The sequence below is a fragment of the Leucoraja erinacea genome, chromosome 18 (assembly GCF_028641065.1).
Source record: "Leucoraja erinacea ecotype New England chromosome 18, Leri_hhj_1, whole genome shotgun sequence".
Taxonomy (NCBI): domain Eukaryota; kingdom Metazoa; phylum Chordata; class Chondrichthyes; order Rajiformes; family Rajidae; genus Leucoraja; species Leucoraja erinaceus.
In genome coordinates this window covers 27,314,803-27,336,620 of record NC_073394.1, presented here as the reverse complement: position 1 = coordinate 27,336,620, position 21,818 = coordinate 27,314,803, and the positions used below count along the sequence as shown (strand labels likewise).

Genomic DNA, 21,818 nt, shown 5'->3' with positions numbered 1-21,818 from the left:
CCTGCCCCATTGAACTACTCCAGCACTTTGCATATAACCATATAACATTGACAGCACGGAAACAGGCCATCTCGGCCCTACAAGTCCGTGCCGAACACTTATTTTCCCCTAGTCCCATCTACCTGCACTCAGACCATAACCCTCCATTCCTTTCCCATCCATATACCTATCCAATTTATTTTTAAATGATAAAATCGAACCTGCCTCCACCACTTCCACTGGAAGCTCACTCCACACAGCTACCACTCTCTGAGTAAAGAAGTTCCCCCTCATGTTACCCCTAAACCTCTGTCCCTTAATTCTGAAGTCATGTCCTCTTGTTTGAATCTTCCCTACTCTCAATGGGAAAAGCTTGTCCACGTCAACTCTGTCTATCCCTCTCATCATTTTAAAGACCTCTATCATAGAAACATAGAAACATAGAAATTAGGTGCAGGTGTAGGCCATTCGGCCCTTCGAGCCTGCACCGCCAATCAATATGGCTGATCATCCAACTCAGTATCCCGTACCTGCCTTCTCTCCATACCCCCTGATCCCCTTAGCCACAAGGGCCACATATAACTTCCTCTTAAATATAGCCAATGAACTGGCCTCAACTACCCTCTGTGGCAGAGAGTTCCAGAGATTCACCACTCTCTGTGTGAAAAAAGTTCTTCTTCTCATCTCGGTTTTAAAGGATTTCCCCCTTATCCTTAAGCTGTGACCCCTTGTCCTGGACTTCCCCAACATCGGGAACAATCTTCCTGCATCTAGCCTGTCCAACCCCTTAAGAATTTTGTAAGCTTCTATAAGATCCCCTCTCAATCTCCTAAATTCTAGAGTGTATAAACCAAGTCTATCCAGTCATTCTTCATAAGACAGTCCTGATATCCCAGGAATCAGTCTGGTGAACCGTCTCTGCACTCCCTCTATGGCAATAATGTCCTTCCTCAGATTTGGGACTATCAAGTCCCCCCTTAACCTTCTGTGCTCCAGAGAATAAAGACCTAACATTCAACCTCTGTAACTTAGTTGCTGAAACCCAGACAACATTCTAGTAAATCTCCTCTGCATCTTCTCCCATTTGTGCTTACCTCTTGGTCAGGAGGAAATAAGGCCTTGGAAAGGCGGTACATGTTCTGCAGGTTGAACTGGATGCTGGTATTCGTTATTCTCAACTCATGCATGTTGCTGGAGCAATCCCGAGGACAGATGTCACTTTCTCCAGCAAAGGGAGACACAGTAATTGTGTTCTTGAGTTCATACAGAGGTAAATTATCTGTAATTCCTCCATCGACGTATCGCTGAGAATACAAACAAAAATAAAATGATGATCCATTACGTTAATACAGTAAGCCAATCAGCAGCTGATTAAAATAAAGCAGATGTATTAATTTAATCCAACTACATTCCATATAAAGTTTAGGAATTAGGGCTCAAAGCAAGAAATAGAGATCAAGCTGCAATTGGTCTCTTTCCTGGTCACTGTCTGTTCCAGAACAATATCTTCAAGAGTAATTGACCTCTTTGGAGAATCTATTTATACATGAACGGAACCAAGGGATTGGTTCAGCCATGATTTAGACTTAAAGGGCCTGTCCTACGAGCATTCGACTCAATGTGGCAAGCGCAACCTAACGTGATCGCTTGAGCCGTACGGCCTCGCGGGGCCGGTCCCACTTCGATTGCCGGAGCCGAGTTGTGCGGGGCAAGTCCCAACATCGCGCGGGGCTCCGAAAAACTGACCGTATTTAAAAATTCCGAGCGGCAACGGCGTGCCGGTCCGCAGCCGCCTCGACGGCGTGTCATTCACTCGACCTCCGCGCGGCTCCTGCTTCTGGTTTGGTCGCGCTTGCCGCATGCAGGTGCATGCTGGTGGGACAGGTCCTTTAGACTTCAGAGATACAGCGTGCAAGCGGGCCCTCGACTGACCGAGTCCGTGCCGACCAGCAAACGCCCCACACTAGCACTACCCTACATACCACGGACAATTTTACCGAAGCCAATTAACCGACAAACCTGTGCGTCTTTGAAGTGTAGGGGGAAACTGGAGCACCCGGAGAAAACGCACGCGGTCACAGGGCAAACGTTCAAACTCCGTGCAGACAGCATCCGTATTCAGGATCGATTCCGGGTCTTTACTGATCCTATAAATCTTTATAGACAGAAATGCTGGAGAAACTCAGCAGGTGAGGCAGCATCGATGGAGTGAAGGAATAGGTGACGTTTCAGGTCGCGACTCGAAACGTCACCTATTCCTTCGCTCCATAGATACTGCCTCACCCACTGAGTTTCTCCAGCATTTTTGTCTACCTTCGATTTTTCCAGCATCTGCAGTTCTTTCTTAAACTATAGATCTTTATGATTGGTGCAGACCTGTCCAATATGTGCTAATGTTGTTACATTTACCAACATGCATGTTCTACTTGCTCAGTAATATTTAAAAATATTGTAGACCCTTCATTATGCTGATTTGTTCAATAGCAGCACTGTGCTGCAGCTGGTAGAGCCACAGCATCACATCACCAGAGACACGAGTTCAGTCCTGACCTCGGGTGCTATCTGTGCAGTTTGCTTGTTCTCTCTGTGACCACGTGGGTTCACCCGAGTGCTCTGGTTTCCTCCCACATCCTAAAGATGTGCGGGTTAATTGGCTTCTGTAATATTATCCTTATTGTGTAGGGAGTAGATGTGAAAGTGGGACAACATAGAATTAGTGCGAATGGGTAACTGATGGTTGGTGTGAACCCGGTTGGGCAAATTTCTATGACGTATCTCTGAAAACAATATTTTAAAAATCAAGAAAGAAGTCTGCAAAGGGAACAAATCAACTTGGCATAGACAAAAATGCTGGAGAAACTCAGTGGGTGAGGCAGCATCTATGGAGCGAAGGAAATAGGCAACGTTTCGGGCCGAACCCTTCTTCAGACTGAAGAATGGTTTTGGCCTGAAACGTTGCCTATTTCCTTCGCTCCATAGATGCTGCCTCACCCACTGAGTTTCTCCAGCATTTTTGTCTACCTTCGATTTTCCAGCATCTGCAGTTCCTTCTTAAACAAATCAACTTGGCATTATTGCTTGTCCATGGAGAAAATAAATGCATTGTATGGTTGACATCTCAAAGGCAATTTCCACATATCTTTATGACAGAGAAGGAGGGCATGGATGTAGCCAAAATACCCCAATATTTTGGCATGGCTGAAAATTAGTTAGAAAGAAAATATCATGCCCAACTGATAAGGATCATTACGAAGTTTGGCACTTCTCAGACTTTAAAAAATAATGACTGCTGCACATGAACTGCAAAGAAAGGTCAGAAAATGACCATTGTGTTTCTATTTAGTGGCTAAATTGACGGATGCCGCAATGTCACCATGAACTCCTGTGTGTACAATATGAGAGAGTGGTGCAGCTTTACCTTAGTGGTGCTTCTTAACCCAAAACTCTTAAATGGCAAAATCCTAAAATAGTATTTTGATTACTAGTGCATGACCAGAAGTGAACAATTTGAGGCACGTGATGAAGGCTTCACACACGTCACCTGAAAATATAAAGACGCAGCTGCAGAGAAAAAATTGCCATGTTTACTTGATGTTGACCTTTTACAAGTATGTCCGATTCTCTGAACAGAAGCTTCACTCCCAAGTATGACTCAGGGGTCATACGTTGTTTCAACTGTGTAACAGCAAGGACTTTGGTTAATGATTAGAGTGCTCATATTCTATTGCAGTTCAACTCCAATTTCGTGCCAATCCAAGCAATAAACCCAAACACATATCAAGTAAACACCACAAATAATACCTAGAAGTGGATGTAAATAAGGTGCAAATAGGTTTACAGCAAGGATCTTTGATTGAACATGCACGCACTATGACGTACGTAATCATTCTTTCTTTTACACCGCTCAGGAACACAAGGAATAGTATATGTTCTACCCCTTTGTAGATTCCACATTGGCTTTCTGGAAGAGGAAGAATTGAGTGCTGGGCAAATTGATATGTTTTTGCACCCATTATTGCTGTTAGAAAGCCTTGTAAAGCAAGGATTCAGCTTAGACATCAAAACGCAATAGGTTTGTCATTGTATCCCAGAGCAAAGCACGGTGGTCGGAGGCAACTATCTGAGGTCTGACATTCCCAGGTTGTTCAGGGGTAGAATTAGCTAGTTACAATAGAAAGGTCTGAGTGGTGAGATGTCAGCCTCCCAATAAAGAAATGTGTACTGTGGTACATGAAAAGAAACTATGAGCTCCCAATGCCTCACTGAGAATCATTGAGAGATCTGTCCCATTAGGTATAGGAAGCCCCTCACATTAGTTACACGTGACTATTGCCCAGGGAATCCCTATTTTGTTTCCAGAGAAGGGGAAATTATGATTTTAAAGACTTAAATGATAGATATGTTAGAAGGTTTTAAATGCCTCCATATTTTCACTAATTTTGATAAGTCCTTATCATCGGTTTATGTCCAAGCTTTTGTGCATATTGCTCAGCCAATTATCTACCTAAAAAAACGCTGTGACATTGTGGAATAGTTTAATACAGCTGAAAATGGGTTGATCACCAAAAACAAAAGATAGTTTCTAAGTCATCATCTTCAAGAGCCCAATAACCTATTTCTTAAAGTATTTCATGATATAGTCATATTATTTTAGCTAAACAAAAAAAAAAACTCAAAACCATTTAGAACGTGCCCATTGGTATCCTTGTACCAATGGAAAAGCTTAATTTTTTAAATCTCCATTACGAAAAGTAAATGAGCACATTTATCAGAATCTCACCATGGTGATTATAGACACTTGGAAAGCAGCCAGTTTTGTGGGCAGGAACTAGCTGACTGTGTAATTGTGTCTTGAACAAACAGAAAAGATTATGGAAACTTACTCTACGGCAAATCTAATTTCAGCCTCAAATTTCCACCACCTTTTGCAATGGGTTTGTTAATTTATTGGGAAATGACATTGAATATATGAATGTATGGAAGGAGGAGCATAAAAATCCATCAATACCTCTGCAAGGGTGTTTCTAAAGACGCCACATAGCTGATCGATATAGACAAAGCACAGTCCCGGGCCCATTCCTAGTCTGCTGCAAGTTGGTGCATCTCAACAGGAATATTTTAAATATGAAGTTGGCTTTAAAAAACATGCTGTGATGTTGTTATGTGAGGCATCATGGTTCAGTTTAATACAGCTGAAAATGGATTCATAACCATAAAAAATCAGTCTGTGTCATGATATGCAAGAATCTAATAACCTCTAACCATCCCAACCAGAATGTCTGAATCAGTCACAGGATGCCTAAATTAGAAAAGGCTCACAGGATCAGATGCTTGCTGCAACTTGTTTATAATTACTCTCTATGCAATCACACGGGTGAGTTTATGAATGGTCCTTTGTAAGTACAATAAAGATGTTCATGAGGAGAAATTGCCTTCAGATGGAAAAGAAAAACAAAAGAAACAAGGCGAGGAAATTTATAATGATAAAACTTTATCTGGTGGGGACAATCCATTATTTGGAAAGAGAGGCAGATAAGCTCCAACTAGTTTGCATTTCCGTGGGTTGAAGTTGCAAATATTATTTATTGTCTCAATCAAATTACAGATAAAATTCCTTTTACTCTCCGGTCACAGTTCAACTTACCACTCCTTGCAGTGTTGGTGGTATTAGTCCACAGTACACGGGGATAAATGTGCTGCAAATGCAGGCCTGCAAACAATCAAAATATTTTCTTGATGAGCTGCGAAGGATACCACTTTAATCTGAACTCTTACACTCTAGTGGAAATCAAGGGAAAGCGATCAAGTGGAATCTTTACCAGTAGAGAGTCAAGGGCCGCTAATCTTTTATTCACTGAAGATACCAAATTTTGGAGTAAAAACTGATTTTGAGATCTAATTGTTTGGCCTGATATTGATTTGTAATTTAGAATTATGCACTTGATTTTATTTTCCCCTTTTTGAACTCACAAGCCAAAGAACTAGTGTGAATGGTGATCAATGGTCAGCGTGGACTCGGGAGTCCGAAGGGCCTGTTTTCCATGCTACATCTCTAAACTAAACTAGACTAAACTTGAGGAATATAGAATGGTATTTGCTTAATTAATTTTGCTCAATTGTGAACATTCATGCATATAAGGGGTTGGACAGGCTAGATGCAGGAAGATTGTTCCCGATGTTGGGGAAGTCCAGGACAAGAGGTCACAGCTTAAGGATAAGGGGGAAATCCTTTAAAACCGAGATGAGAGGAACTTTTTTCACACAGAGAGTGGTGAATCTCTGGAACTCTCTGCCACAGAGGGTAGTTGAGGCCAGTTCATTGGCTATATTTAAGAGGGAGTTAGATGTGGCCCTTGTGGCTAAGGGGATCAGGGGGTATGGAGAGAAGGCAGGTACGGGATACTGAGTTGGATGATCAGCCATGATCATATTGAATGGCGGTGCAGGCTCGAAGGGCTACTCCTGCACCTAATTTCTATGTTTCTATGTTTCTATAGTATAGCCATAATACACACATAATACATGAAAAGGTTTTAAAAAATATGTAGCTTCATGCACATTCTCTAAGTAACTTGCATTTTATACACGTTACACTTTAACTAAACACAACAAAAGCTGGAAACACTCAACAGGTCGGGCAGCATCTATGGACATAGAAATAGTCATAACTTGTCAAGTTTAAAAACCCTTCATTACTTCTCTTTCTCTTCCCACAGATGCTGCCTGACTGGCATTTTCAGTATTTTAAGCATATTCTGCTTTTGTTTCAGATTTCCCACTTCTGCAGGTTGGTTTATCATTTTCAGATCTGACCTGTTCCCCTTCAAACAAGAACAAACACTCATCTAATAGCAAGCGCACCAGAATAACTACCGGTAATTATTTTTTTATTTAATCAAATTAAGTTAATCTCAGCATGTATTACATGCAAATTCTTCATTGATTTCCGAGTACATAATCAGACAACAGATACCCTATATGTGCATAATTTTATGCAACTAACACATGTATACATTCTTTCATTATAATTTTTGAATGAGAGCAGAATTCTCTAGGTGGTCTGGGGCAGGTTTTCTGCCTTGAATAACAATTTATTGTTCAGTTGTTAACAATTGTGGGGTTTTGAAGAATGCAAAATGTTTTCTGTATTCTCTGCAAAATGGCTGCTGCCTACTGTAGAAAGGTTCATGGATAGGAAACGTTTGGAAGGATATGTGCCAGGCAAAGCCACATGGGAGTAGCCTGGTTAGGCAACTTGGTCAGCATTGACGAGTTGGGTCGAAGGGCCTAATCTCTGCTGCATATTTCTGCGAGTCCATAACTTTAACTACCTCATATATAACAGTTACAGACCCACATCACTGCATGAAGCAATGCGAGATATTCCTGGCATATGAACATTATGTAAACACAACCATTACAATGTAAAATAAAATTATATTTTACTATTGAGTGGAATTCAGCCAAGTTTGACTCATGAGCTGGAAAAAGAGGAAGGAAAAACAATTATATAATTCCACATAGTGGCCAAAACAACAGATCAATTTCAGACCAAACTTAAACAAACTCAAAACTAGTGAAAACACTGCCCCTGATTAACCATCTCAATTATCACTGAATCACAATTATCAATGAAAACCACAAATATAAACAAAAGGATATGATTCATGTGAATCAATAGGATCTTACAAAGGTGAAACTATCATTGATTAGATCTTTTGCTGTTCAACTAAATGCTCTAGATGAATGGCACGGTGGCGTAGCGGTAGAGTTGCTACCTTAAAACGCCAGAGACCCGGGTTCGATCTTGACCACAGGTGCTGTCTGTACGGAGTTTCTACATTGTCCCTGTGTTTGAAAGAGGTTTCCTTAGGGTGCTCAGGTTTCTTCCCACGTTCCAAATACGTACAGGTTTGTAAGTTAATTGGCTTTGGTAAAATTGTAAACTGTTCCTGTGTGTCGGATAGTGTTAGTCTACGGGGTGAACTCGGTAGGCCGAAGGACCTGTTTCTACGTTGTATCTCTAAACTAAGACTGAGAATAACAACGACAAAATAGTTTTAATTTACCTGCACCAGCTCCTCTTTAGTGTTAAACACCGTCACCAGTACATTCTCTCCATCGGACACACGGGTCAACGAAATGCCCAACCGACCAGTTGCCAACTCATGTGCGTTGTCTGGGAGCCCCTTGTAAAGCCGGCTACGGATAACCTTCACAATGTTAAAGGAAGGGTGCAGAGGGCCCAGAAATCTCTTGCGTGCCTCCTTAGCAACATCAATAATATTTGCACCAGATTCTCCTGCAAAATATTGTTTTAAAGAAAGTTTGTCAAGTGTAAATTTATCTCAAGCTTCTGCAATACCAGTCATGTACTCATTTTATGCCCGTGTCTACTATTCCATACAGTTCGCTACGATGTATTAACCAGGGCAGCACAGTGGCGCAGGGGTAGAATTGTCTGGCACGCCCGGGTTTGATCTTGACTACAGGTGCTGTCTGTACAGAGTTTGTACTTTCTCCCTGTGACCGTGTGGGTTTTCGATTTCCTCACACTCTTCAAAGACGTGAAGATTTGCAGGTTAATTGGCTTCTGTAAAGTACCCCTAGTGTGTAGATTAGAACTGGTGTACAGGGGATCTCTGGTCAACGGACTCAGTGGGCCAAAGGGCCCATTTCAACGCTGTTTATCTAATCTAAATCACACTAAACAATGTCAATCGGTCAGTCAAGAGTGCTCAATTGCCAGAGGTACCGACAATGGAACAATGCCATTCTTACTTACAGCAGCACATAGGTCTGTAAACACAGTTCATACAAAATAATGTATAATAAGCAATATTTCAATAACTTAATAACCCCAGTATGTACAAAAGTCCCAGAGTCCTCAGTGCAACTAAAGACAGTCCATAGTTCATAGTTCGTAAGATCATAAGATCATAAGTAATAGGATTAGAATTAGGTCATTCGACCCATCAAGTCTACTCCACCATTCAATTATGGCTGATCTATTACTCCCTCCTAACCCCATTCTCCAGCCTTCTCTTCATAACCCCTGACTGCGTTGAGTAGTGTTTAAAGGCCTGATGGTTCTTCGGAAGAAGCTAATGTTGAACCTTTAGTCCCAGTTTTCAGACCCCTGTACCTTCCTGATAGTAGGAGTGAAATGGGATCACTATAAGATTTGAGATACCAGCTACCAAGACAGATGTAAACAGCAATTAATTCTTCCCCCGCACAATTAAAGCATGGAATAGTCTTCCCCCTAGCATAGTTACCCAACCAGATGCAACTAAATTTAAGGTAGCTCTTTTTCCTCCAAGAACACTTTTTCGCTTAAGTCCACCCTCCGCCACCTCCAGTATAAATTCCATTTGGAATATTTTTGGAGGACCAGGAAACCAAGAACCAAGAGACATCGCTATAAGAGAGATCATACTGAGACTGATTGAATCAATGACTTGCACAGCTCCTTACTTTTACGATGGAAGATAGATGGATATAAATGTAAAAATAAACATAAAGGTATTCATCGCATCAATGATTCTGTTCCTCCCAGAGTTCTTTGTCTCTGATCTACTCATCTTTCCAGGACTATGAGGGTGCAGAGTAACTCCTATATCTTTGCCTCTTGTGAAGGTATTCTGTAGCTACGGGTTAATCAACTGTTAATCTTCCTCTTCTTTTTACCAACTTCTGACAAGACAGACATTTATTTTTCTGTAGGCTTGTCTGAAAGAAACTTTCCTGATGTGAAATTAAAGGCAAATGTACTCTAGCATTTGATAGTACAGCAAATGTGTTTTTAATACAACATATCAATCTGCATCAAGGCACTGGGTCAAAGACTAGAAAATGGCCGACAAGAAATAAATAAAATCATCTTTCTGATTCAAGGAGTTTAACTGCCCAAATTTAGGGAGGTACAAATGTGCACACATTACCCCAGTGTCTTCTTGCACAGTTGTGTTTATTGGCACTTATGTAAACTTCCAACTTCTTCTTGTGCCTAGAATTTTGTACCCAACTAACACAATGCCTCACTCCGTCCCAGTTTAAGACCCAGATTCTGTTTTGAATTGCTAAAACAGTGGACATCCACAACAAACCCTGCCTTTATTTTGGCTCTTTGTAGCATTTCTGTCCAAGATTTGCTGGCACATTTGAAGTACTTTGGTTCGGTTTCCAGCCTGCTGCTGCCAAATTGTATTTGAAAGATGGCCAGCATTCAGCAGATACAGTTACATCAGAGTATAGTTAACAACAAGTACGGGTTAATAAACAAATCCAGCTCAGGAAAGTGCAATGGGAAGTCATGGTTTCCAGCCTTGGCAAGGTTAGAAATGCGGAACACTAGCATCTTCCCACCCACATAAATCTCCACCAAATTGCCACTTCTAAAATGTCACCTGCACTACACAACCTCTCTTTGCTTTTTAGAACAAGAATCCAAGGATGGTGAATCTTCAAGAAGGAGATGCACAATTTCAAGTAGTGAAAACACACAGCATCAAGGAGTTTAGTGGGACTGTGTTCCTGTGGTTGATGCAGTCAATGTACCAGCTCACAAATGAATGGGGTTGTGGAAAGTCAGTGAAAGTGTTTAAGAAATCCTGGTCCTTCATTCCAACGATGGTCCTTCATTCCACCCCTTACAATGTGCTCCAATGCAGAAACTCATTGGGAGACAGTTAGCAAGTGCAGTATAAATCTTCAGAGGGGAAGAGGTTTGCGGTGCGATGGGGACTCACAGTGGGCGCTGGTTGCTGGCCACTTCGCTGGTCGTTCTCCTCCGCCGGGATCAGAGTCTCCACTTTCCGTTTGGCGACATCGACATCTACGACTCCGCGCTGCCTGGGCTGGGTTGGGTCGGGCTGGGTCGGACTGTTTCCGGTCCCTCCCTCCGAAAATTGTGTCTGGTTGGAGACCTCCGCCAGCCATCCAGAGCCTCCCGCAGCTGCAGTAAAGCCGCAATGGTGCAGGAAGGGGCGGACCATCCCGCAGAGTGACAGTGGAAGGGACCAATCCCCGTGGCGCTGAATGGCAAGAGAGGCAATCAATCTGAGCCTGCGTGGTTTTTAAGATTTTTAAACCTCGATAACTCTTACCACCTTCCACCAATCAGAACGGAACCTGGTGCAATCGCAGCACAGCTGGTGAAAAATAGTAGGTCACTTCGGCAGACCGATCTGCCATGGTTTGAGAGGGTTAAAAAGAGAGCTATTGCTCCACCTCGCTTTATCCCATTGATAGGGGAGATACCCTTCAGAAAGTTAACAAGGAACATTTCCAAGCTTGAGTGAGGCCACATGAAGCCATGATGCCTATGTCCTGGTTAGCGTGCGATTCCCTCTTCAATGCCTAAGCAGAGGGAAAATCTCACCACTGCAATTGAACGTTCATCTACATTGAAGTGCTGGAAATGCTTTATGAAGTAAAAAGTTGCCATTTGAGGGTGAGTTTAAGAAATTCCATCAATCTAACAAAAGAAAATCATTGAATTTCACCCAATTTCTTTGCCTACATTTTTCCTTCAACAAACATACAGTTAAAAAAAGTACTTTCTATTATGGTTCATGGGATAATGGGATGTGCACAAATCAAGGCTAAGTTCTCCACTGCAGAGGTGACAGTACTTCAAAATCAGCTTATTGTTGAGGAATACTTTATGACCTTTCTTACTTCCAAGGACTGCAGTCTCAGTGTAAGCCCAACTGTGGGTTTATAGGACACGTCATTTAACATACTTCCTTTGGGCTGCTATCCGCCTTCTTCCCAACGCCCAAATTCCTTTGTGGTATAAACAGGAAATTAATGCAAATCATTGAAAGAAAGAAATTTGCTCTTTATCCAACATAAACTAGATTCATTTTTCCTGGGGGCTCAGCTTTTCATAGAGACAGTATAATAAATAAACAAGGAACCGCAAAATTATATCGAAAGAGGGCACACAACAAAATAGTTTATGCTACAAGCCTTGACGTCACTCTATCATTTATCAGAAAGTTGCTTAGTGAAATATTAATTTTCAAGGTCGGAGGTTTGCTTACAGAAATTACTGGTCACATTGTCACTTGAGAGTTTATCATGATCCTTGAATAAAGAATGAGCAAATGAACCTATGATGATCCCAGACAGATGATTACAGGGAGCTTTAATGCAATATGGAATTTATGAAGGATACATTTATAAATAGGGAGATGTAGTGTGGCACAGTGGTGCCATGGTAAAGTTGCTGCCTTACAGCACCAGAGGCCTGGGTTTGATCATGACCACGGTGTTGTCTGTATGGAGTTTGAACATTCTCTCGATGTCCATGTGGGTGGCCTCTTGGTGCTCTGGTTTTCTCCATCATCCAAAGATATGTATGTGGGTTGTAGGTTAAAGGTATGTAGGTTAATTGGCTTCTGTAAATTGCTCCTAGTGGGTAGAATGTAAAACTGGGGTAATATAGAATTAGTGTACGGGTGATAGATGGCCTCGCGGACCTGGTGTGCCAAAGGTCCTGTTTCCACACTGTATCTCTAAACTAAACTAAACAAAAGAAGCAGCAGGGTGTAGTAGCTGTTATCAGATGATGACAAGATACATGGGACTTGTTTCGATGGGGCATCATAATCGGCATGGACGTGTTGGGCCAAAGGGCCTGCTTCCATGCTGTATGCCTCCATGAGTAACTCAGCGGGACCGGCAGCATCTCTGGAGTGAAGGAATGGATGACCCTTCTTCATACTGAATGAATGCATTGTTTGGTGAAACAAATTGAACAGTAACTTTCAATGAAAACTGGTTAAATAATTGGAAGAACATTATTTGGAAAGGACAGTTAAGGAAAATTAATGGGATAAACTAAATGTTTTAAAGATATTTGGTTAGATTCATGGATGTGAAAGGTTTAGAGGGATATGGACAAATGGGGCTAGTTCGGCATGACACCTTGGTCACACGATTGAGTTGTGCCAAAGGACATACAGTATATCTCTATAACCCTCGAACACGCTATTGCAGTCAAATAACACTCCTTTACCATTTGACTCTATTTTAAGTGGATCTTGTGAGAGGACTAATGTAATAGCCTGTGTTTGGAGAGTGAAAAGATATAAAAGAGAAGTAATGAATACAAATATACAGTTTCAACAGTAGAACCCAGTTGATGACAAATGTTTTTTTTTTCATTTTGCCTCTGGTTCAATGACCTGTATCTTTTTTTCTGATTATAGACATAGAAACATAGAAATTAGGTGCAGGAGTAGGCCATTCGGCCCTTCGAGCCTGCACCACCATTCAATATGATCATGGCTGATCATCCAACTCAGTATCCCGTACCTGCCTTCTCTCCATACCCCCTGATCCCCTTAGCCACAAGGGCCACATCTAACTCCCTCTTAAATATAGCCAATGAACTGGCCTCAACTACCCTCTGTGGCAGAGAGTTCCAGAGATTCACCACTCTCTGCGTGAAAAAAAGTTCTTCTCATCTCGGTTTTAAAGGATTTCCCCTTTATCCTTAAGCTGTGACCCCTTGTCCTGGACTTCCCCAACATCGGGAACAATCTTCCTGCATCTAGCCTGTCCAACCCCTTAAGAATTTTGTAAGTTTCTATAAGATCCCCTCTCAATCTTCTAAATTCTAGAGAGTATAAACCAAGTCTATCCAGTCTTTCTTCATAAGACAGTCCTGACATCCCAGGAATCAGTCTGGTGAACCGTCTCTGCACTCCCTCTATGGCAATAATGTCCTTCCTCAGATTTGGAGACCAAAACTGTACGCAATACTCCAGGTGTGGTCTCACCAAGACCCTGTACAACTGCAGTAGAACCTCTCTGCTCCTATACTCAAATCCTTTTGCAATGAAAGCTAACATACCATTCGCTTTCTTTACTGCCTGCTGCACCTGCATGCCTACCTTCAATGACTGGTGTACCATGACACCCAGGTCTCGCTGCATCTCCCCCTTTCCCAATCGGCCACCATTTAGATAACATTTAGACACCATTATATACTGGTGCATCTAATAATATACTGAGACAACAGACAGTAAAATAACAACCAACACATGTCTTCATTTCCTCAGCATGTGGTTTCTAAAACTATTTCTTCATTTCCCCAAAATTCTGCTAATTTCTTATTAAACATACATTGTTTTCCTTCTGCGTTTGGAAGTAAGAAAGGTCGCAAAGTATTTCTTACCAATAAGCTAATTTTGAAGTACGGTCACCTTTGTGGCGGAGAATCCAGCCTTGATTTGTACACATCTTGTTTCTGTGATGCAGTGCACTTATTTTTAACTCTGTATGTTGATGGAAAAATGGATGCAAAAAAAAACTGGGCAAAATTCAATGATTAAATTTGGTTGGTATGATGGGATTTCTTACATTCACCTCAAAAGGCAGTTTCTTACTTGACCTATAAAGAATTTCCAGCACTCGCAAAGTAGATTGGAGGTTCAATTCCAATGGTGAGATTTTCCAACTCAGAAAATGTGCTACCATTGATTTGAGTTGACTGGAATTATCAAGTAACTAGACTGGGTTATAGCTGGGATGCAAGCTTGTTGCTTTTCCACATTCTGTTGGTGTAAATGAATGAGCAAAGAGATCATTCAAAGTTAAACTTCAAAATGTCCATGGATCTCCTCATTGTATCATCCTGCTGACTCTGGGAAATTTGAAAACCACGATATTGTAACTTGCAAGCCTCGCAATGTTGCGTAAAAGCCACAAACATGCTGCCTGTTTTCTCATGATTTTTGTGCTTAGCATTCAACAAAAATCTTTGGTACAGGTCCACCACTGATTTTCCGGGACTTTTGGTTCCAAAGCCTTGCCAGATTACCATTGTGCCGGACCAACAAAGGTCCCATCCTCCGAGAGGAGTCAAATGATACCGGAACGGACCACCCACGCCGCCAAAAGTGGCCGACATACCGGCCTGCAGAGTTGGCTTCGGAAGCTGGCCATGGGAACCGACCATCAGCTACAGTCGGGCTGGAGTACCTGAGACCCAGACACAGGGAGCAAAGATTGGCCATGGAAGTCGGCTATGGGAACGGATCTGCCGTCTCCGGCCGGGCCAGAGTTCCAGAACCCCAGCCACATGGGGAACATTCGAACCCCATATCGGCAGCAGAAGTCCCGATGAGGTAAGAGATCGGCTGGCCTAGGCAGCACATTTTTGTAGGACCTCCAGGAGAGATTTCAAGTGCTCTCTTGGAAATTTGTCTGGATTAAAGGACACCGGTAGCCGGGAAAATTGGCGGTGGACCTGTACTCAGTTTCATGCTTCTGCATACAGCAGGCTCAGAATCCCTGGTACAACACATCAGCCAGCCAGTCACTACACCATCTGATAACTGCACAGTTCAACAAGTGCAAACTGTGGCATGTAGTTGCCTGTGAATATGATTTGATGGACTCATCCCGTTCTTTATTAAAAAAATATCTCCCCCCGTGTTGTGGACAGTGTTTTCTTAAAACAAATGTCCTCTTACTCTTCTCGAGCAAGCACAAAGCATGTTGCAAAATTGGACCGTGCGATCGTGAGGCACAGCAGGTTAACAGCACGTCCTGTTCTCCACCATCCTTGGGAAGGACCTATTGAGTGGCAAAATGCCATCTCTTTGGGCAATAGGTGTCAATGTAATGAACAATATTTATGAATGGGCACAGACTGCATTGGCATTTGGTAATGCAAACACAGCACTATCACAGGCTTCATCCCAGGTACACATATTAATACAGCAACCTTGAATGAAATGCACATGTAAATTGATTCCACTGCTGCCCATCACAGTTCAGTGGATGATGCATATCATCTGGGTTCAACCCTCCTGAATGGCCACAAATACGAGCTCCCTTTGGAACTATTCAGCTTCTTCAGTGCCAATAACGTACTTCTGGTGCAGGAATTTGCCATCCTTACCCAGTCTGCTGGTTTATGTATATTATATATACATAGCAATGAGGTTGAATCTTCCTGAAAGTGGCCTGGCACACCATTGTTCAGAGCTATTAAACATAGGTTACAAATACTGGCCTTGCCAGTAATGACGCACATTACAAGGTCAGCACAAGTAGACGGCATAGTGGTGCGACTGGTAAATTTGGTTTGTAGGTTAATTGGCCTCTGGAAATTGCCGCTGGAGTGTAGGGAGTGAATGCGAAAGTGGGATAACATAGAACTAGTGTGAACGGGTGATCGATGGTCGGCGTGGACTCGGTGGGCCGAAGGGCCTGTTACCAAGCTGTATCTCCAAACTAAACTGAGCATGGGTCGGTAAACAATCATTTATTCTAATTCTATAAACATTTTTTTTTTTAAATACTTCTGTGATACAAATGGTGAAGAGACTTCCTCACACACATTGACAAGACCACAGCCGCAGAATGACAAATCTCATATAGGAAAGAAAGGTGAAGCAAGAACAGGGAAGATTTATCTTGTATGTATCGTTAGCTTTTAGAAATGTTTGAATGGTGCACTGACTGGCTGACATTTTTAAATTTTGTTGTACATGGTTCATGTTACAATGACAATAAAGAAACTATTCTATAGACACAAATTGCTGGAGTAACTCAGCAGGACAGGCAACATCTCTGGAGAGAAGAAATGGGTGACGTTACGGGTCGAGACCCTTCTTCAGACCAGATTCTTCAGACCAGTTCACAAGAGCAGGGATGTGATTCAGTAATACTGAACACAAACGTGATACTTCAAACAATGCACAGATTGTAGGCTCATTCCAGAAATAACTATTGTAATGCTCATCTCAAACCCTTTCTAAAAACAAGCACAAAAACTGATGTTAGCTCGTTCCTTCGTTTTGGATTCACATAGCTGATTCCCGGCATCACAGGGCTGATTCCTAGTGCTGATGCTGTTAAATCCATTTGTTTTTGCAGAACAATAACACCAATTCGTTGACCTAGTTTTTCTCGCACTATTGCTAAACAGTTTTGACAGCATGATTTCTAAATGAGCCAGCCCACTAATCCAGGGCTCCAAAATCCGACTTAAAAGAATAAAACAAATTTAAAAACCATCCTTAACAAACCATGAGGAACTGAATGTCAGATGTACTAAGTGCAGACACTAAGATGAAGAAAGAAGAAGCTACAGAGATCCTGGTTTACACAAAAGGAAACAAATACTACTTCAATTTCAGCAGTCTGAAACCTATACCTAGGTGATTTCAGAGCTCATCTAGGTACTTCCTTTGTAAAAGGGCACAAAGTGCTGGAGTAACTCAGTAGGTCGGGCAGCATCCTTAGAGAACATAGATAGGTGACGTTTCAGGTTGGGAATCCATCTTCAGAGAGTCTGAAGAAAAATCCCAATCCGAAACGTCACCTATCCATGTTCTCCAGAGGTGCTGAAGAGTTACGCCAGCACTTTGGGTCCTAATGGGATGAAGAGGTGGGTTGAAATTATTAAATACATTTTCAAATGTAGATGGTAAATGTAGGGCAGCACTGCTGGTGGAACCGCTGCCTCACAGTACCAGAGACCAGAGCTCGGGTGCTGTCCGTGTGGAGTTTGCACGTTCTTCCCTGCGACATGTGGTTTTCCTCTGGGTTCTCCAGTGTGCTCCTACATCCAATAATGTGAGGGTTTGCAGGGTAATTGGCCTCTGAACATTCATCCTAGTGTGTAGGGAGTGGGTGAGACATTGGAATAACATAGAACCTGTGTGAATGGGTGATCGATGAAAACCCACATGGATAACAGGAAGATGGGCATAAAGTGCTGGAGTAACTCAGGGGGACAGGCAGCATCTCTGGAGAGAAGGAATGGGTGACATTTCGGGTCGAGACCCATCTGAAGAAGGGACCTGTCTATCGGAAATGTCACCCATTCCTTCTCTCCAGAGATGCTGCCTGTCCCGCTGGGTTACTCCAGCTTTTTGTGTCTATCTTCAGTTTAAACCAGCGACTGCAGTTCCTACCTACACATTGGGTAACAGGGAGAATGTGCAAACTCTGTACAGACAGCACCTGTAGTCAGGATGGAACCCCAGGGTCTCTGGCACTGTAAGGCAGCAACTCTACCGCTGCCGCCCCTGAACATGAGTACATTGAAGATCAAAATTGTCCCAACGTGCTCAATATGTGAGATAATGTTTACTCGTCCAGTGGTTCAAATAATGACGTTTCGGTGCTGTCAGCGCTCCTCTTTAAGCTGCTAGACCAGTCTGTTGATAATACAAATAGTAAAAATAACAGAAAGAGAAGGCAGCGTAAGAAGAGTTCAGTGACTATAAATTTGATAGGAGAAACAGATGAGTGTTTTTCAATAATCACTGGGACTACTGAATTCAGAATGGAAGGTCAAGTGACTTAAACTCACATGATAATAAAATACCTTTGAAACAGAACATGTTTATTTACCAAGTTCAAACGCTTGTTCAAATAGTGCCCAATAATTTGGACGCACAAAGGCACACACATGCCCACAGTACACTGATGGAGCAACAACCTCCTGTACAGTGACAAAAAGAGGAAAATATTTAAAAAAAGGCACAAGTTACTGGAGTCACTCAATGGTTCAAGCATCATCCCTGGAGAACATGGATAGGTGACATTTCGGGTCGGGATCTTTCGTCAAAATTGACTGTTTTACTGGCCAATTTGGGTGGCAATTGCAATTATCCTAATGAAGTAGCTAATATTTATCCCTCCATCAATATAGGCAATATTTACCAATCCTTAGGGACTGCTAAGATAATTCCTCTATGCCCGTGTCAACCTATTGCCTGCCACGCTTTGTCCTGCCTCTCCTGTCTCCCAGCTTTCTCCTTTCTCCTTCCTCCTTCCTCTCTTCAAAGGAGGAAAAGAGTGAGACAAAGATGAGGGTGAGGTATCCAGAGCCTCAGATTTATCCAACTAATGGAAAATCTTGGCACCAAGCTGGAATTCACAGCTTGTTCTGGCTTGCAAACAACATTCCTTCTCTGCATATCATGATGTTTAATTGATCCAGAGCTGAATTGAAAGAAACCGGATGCAGGAACAAAAAATGTTCAACCTTTTAACTTTACAAACAGGTCTTACTGCCATCTTGCCCTCAATCAATACCTCCTTCCGAGCTACTTTTGACGCTACAACTTGGTCCAACTTTGCACTTCAAACCCATAGATTGGACAGGGTCTTGAACTAGCTCTGTTGGACCAATCCTGCTCATGTCTGAGCATAAACATTTTACCACCTTAAAAAGGAACTACATATACTGTATGCACAGCAATGCCACGGGACATAAAACTATCCTGCCCAAAACGAAACTCTATGAGTTGTAGCATGAGATTTAAACCACACTTTCTTTATGCTGACACTACATTCACATAAGGCTGTGGCTGATAATTCAATATCAAGAATTGTTAACTCCCACTGCAGATAGAAAAACATTTCTATCCTTGCACGAGTTCTATAAAGATATCACTAGTTCACTCAGTTCTTTCTTACACAATAACAGCCATAATCTTTGGTCCAGACAGTAAACATGCACTTACGTTCTCACAAATACATTTTGTCTGTAAAACAGATTAGTAGGATCTGAACATGTTCTAAATTATAAAGGAATAATATTATTTTTATCTGCTATGTTTTACTTTAGAAGTGACTGAGGATACTGGGGTGACAAGGTGGTGCAGCGGTAGAGTTGCTCCCTCCCAATGCCAAAGCCCCGGGTTTGATGCTGACTACGGGTGCTGTCTGTATGGAGTTTGTACGTTCTCCCTGTGACCATGTGGGTTTTCCCCCGGTGCTCCGGTTTCCTACCCCACTTCAAAGATTGAACCCGGGTCTCTGGCCCTACCGCTCTACCACTGCACCACTGTTCTGCTCTCATGCTCTGGTTGTAAAACGAAATGGAACATTCCGTGAAGTTCTTTCTTTAAAGTGCACAGAATAAATATACATACTGAATCATTACAATTAATCTCAACCTAGAATGGGGGAAGGATGACTGAAAATTTGTTAATAGAAAGTCAAATAGTATTTGATGAATACACATAACTGTTCTATTAATGCAAGACATAATTTAATTCAATTCAAATTATTACATAGACTATATTATTCAAAAACGAGGTTGAATAAATTTTATCCAAACGTCTCTCCCAGATGCGATAAATGTTTGTTTCAAAACGCTAATATAACACACTCATTTGTAGGATGTACAAAGTTGAATAAATTTTGGAGTGATATATTTGATATATTTACAAAGATTTTCAAGTCAAGAATAGAACCCAAAACGGAATGGATTATATTTGGAATAATAGGAGAAGATACCAATTTAAATAAAGATCAAAATGTTTTTTTTAATTATGGGTTAATAATTGGAAAGAAATTGATACTTAAATTTTGGAAAAATACAACCACACCAACTGTTAAAATGTGGATTAGGAATATGATGGACATAGCACGCCTTGAAGAAATGAGACTCCGACTAATAGATAAATATGACCAATTCTTAAGGAGTTGGTCTCCTTTCATCGACTTTTTGGAATCATGTGATGCAGCGGTACCGTAAGGATTGCTGATTTCAGTTCATGACGCGGATAGATCTACATCTCCGAATACAGATTTGAAAAATTCTCTTTTAAGGGGCCTTCTCTTCTATTTCTACTTTCCACTTTCTCTCTTCCTTTTTTTTATTTTTTATATACACACTTCACGTTTTTCTACTCTCTACCATCTATTTTTCCACTTTTTCCCCTTTCTATTGTTTTCTTTTTCTTGTCCTGCTTACTTCCTTCTTATAACATAAAACTAGAGGTTGTACATAGAATGGATTATGGTATTACATAGTTGGCACCTAAAATTAGGTGCCACTGTACTGTTTTGTGCTGTATTAACTTCTAATAAATTAAACAAAAAAAAAAAAAAAAAAAAAAAAAAAAGAAAGTCAAATAGTCCGTGGTTCCAATCAACTTCTCCGTGCCATCACCCTTTCTCCACAGCACCACACAGTCCTCAAGCTGCCCGACTTCCAATGGCTTCCCCAAAATGGTGCAGAAAGTGAAGAGAAGACCATGTGGACATTAATGTGCTTGTCTAGTTCACTGAAGCCAACACGGGCGGCAAAGTGGCACAGCTGGTAGAGCCGCTGCCTCACAGTGCCAGTGACTTGGGCTCAATCGTGACTACGGGTGCTGTCTATGTGGAGTTTGCATATTCTCCCTGTGACATCCTGGGTTTCCTCCAGGAGCTGCAGTTTCCTCCCTCATCACAAAGACCTATGGGCTTGTAGTGTAATTGGCCTCTGCAAATTGTCCCCATCTCTGGAGGACCTGGATAGGTAACGTCTCAGGTCAGGACCTTTGTTCAGACTGATTGCAGTTGAGGGGGGGGGGGGGGGGGGGGGGGTAGCCTTTATGCAACCATCTGCCTATAAAATCCCCCCTCACTTGTATTCACCTATTATTTGCCAGGTTTTGCCCTGCCTCTCCTTTCTTCCAGCACTCTCCCTATACACCCCCCTCTCCCCCACTACCCCCACACCACAATCAGTCTGAAGAAGGGTCCCAAGCTGAAATGTCACCTATCCATGTTCTCCAGAGATGCAGCCTGACCCGCTGATCTACTCCAATACTTTGTGTCTTTCTTTGTAAAGTAGCATCTGCAGTGCCCTGGGTCTTCTTAAAATTATGAAGGTTTCATTCTAGATTTGGCCACATTTCAATATTCTTGCTGTAGATTATATTTCCCAGAATATTCGGGTTGAAAGTCTTCACAATTATTATCAAATTTGATAATGGATGTAGCAACCAACCACGCGGGTGCTTGGCAAAGCAATACAATCTGTGCAGAAAACACCGTTGATCTTTTCAGAGAATTAGTGCCAG

General features: G+C 41.9%; 1 protein-coding gene across 1 annotated transcript in view; it reads right to left on the bottom strand.

The window, feature by feature from the left end:
* pnpla2 (patatin-like phospholipase domain containing 2) overlaps window positions 1-21,818 on the bottom strand; it is a 44,788-nt gene that overhangs the window by 15,901 nt on the left and 7,069 nt on the right. The window contains exons 2-4 of the mRNA XM_055649687.1: window positions 8,049-8,281; window positions 5,624-5,689; window positions 1,074-1,283 (exon numbers count right to left, since the gene is read on the bottom strand). Coding sequence (XP_055505662.1) covers window positions 1,074-1,283; window positions 5,624-5,689; window positions 8,049-8,281 — 509 coding nt within the window. The remainder of the gene's footprint in view (window positions 1-1,073; window positions 1,284-5,623; window positions 5,690-8,048; window positions 8,282-21,818) is intronic.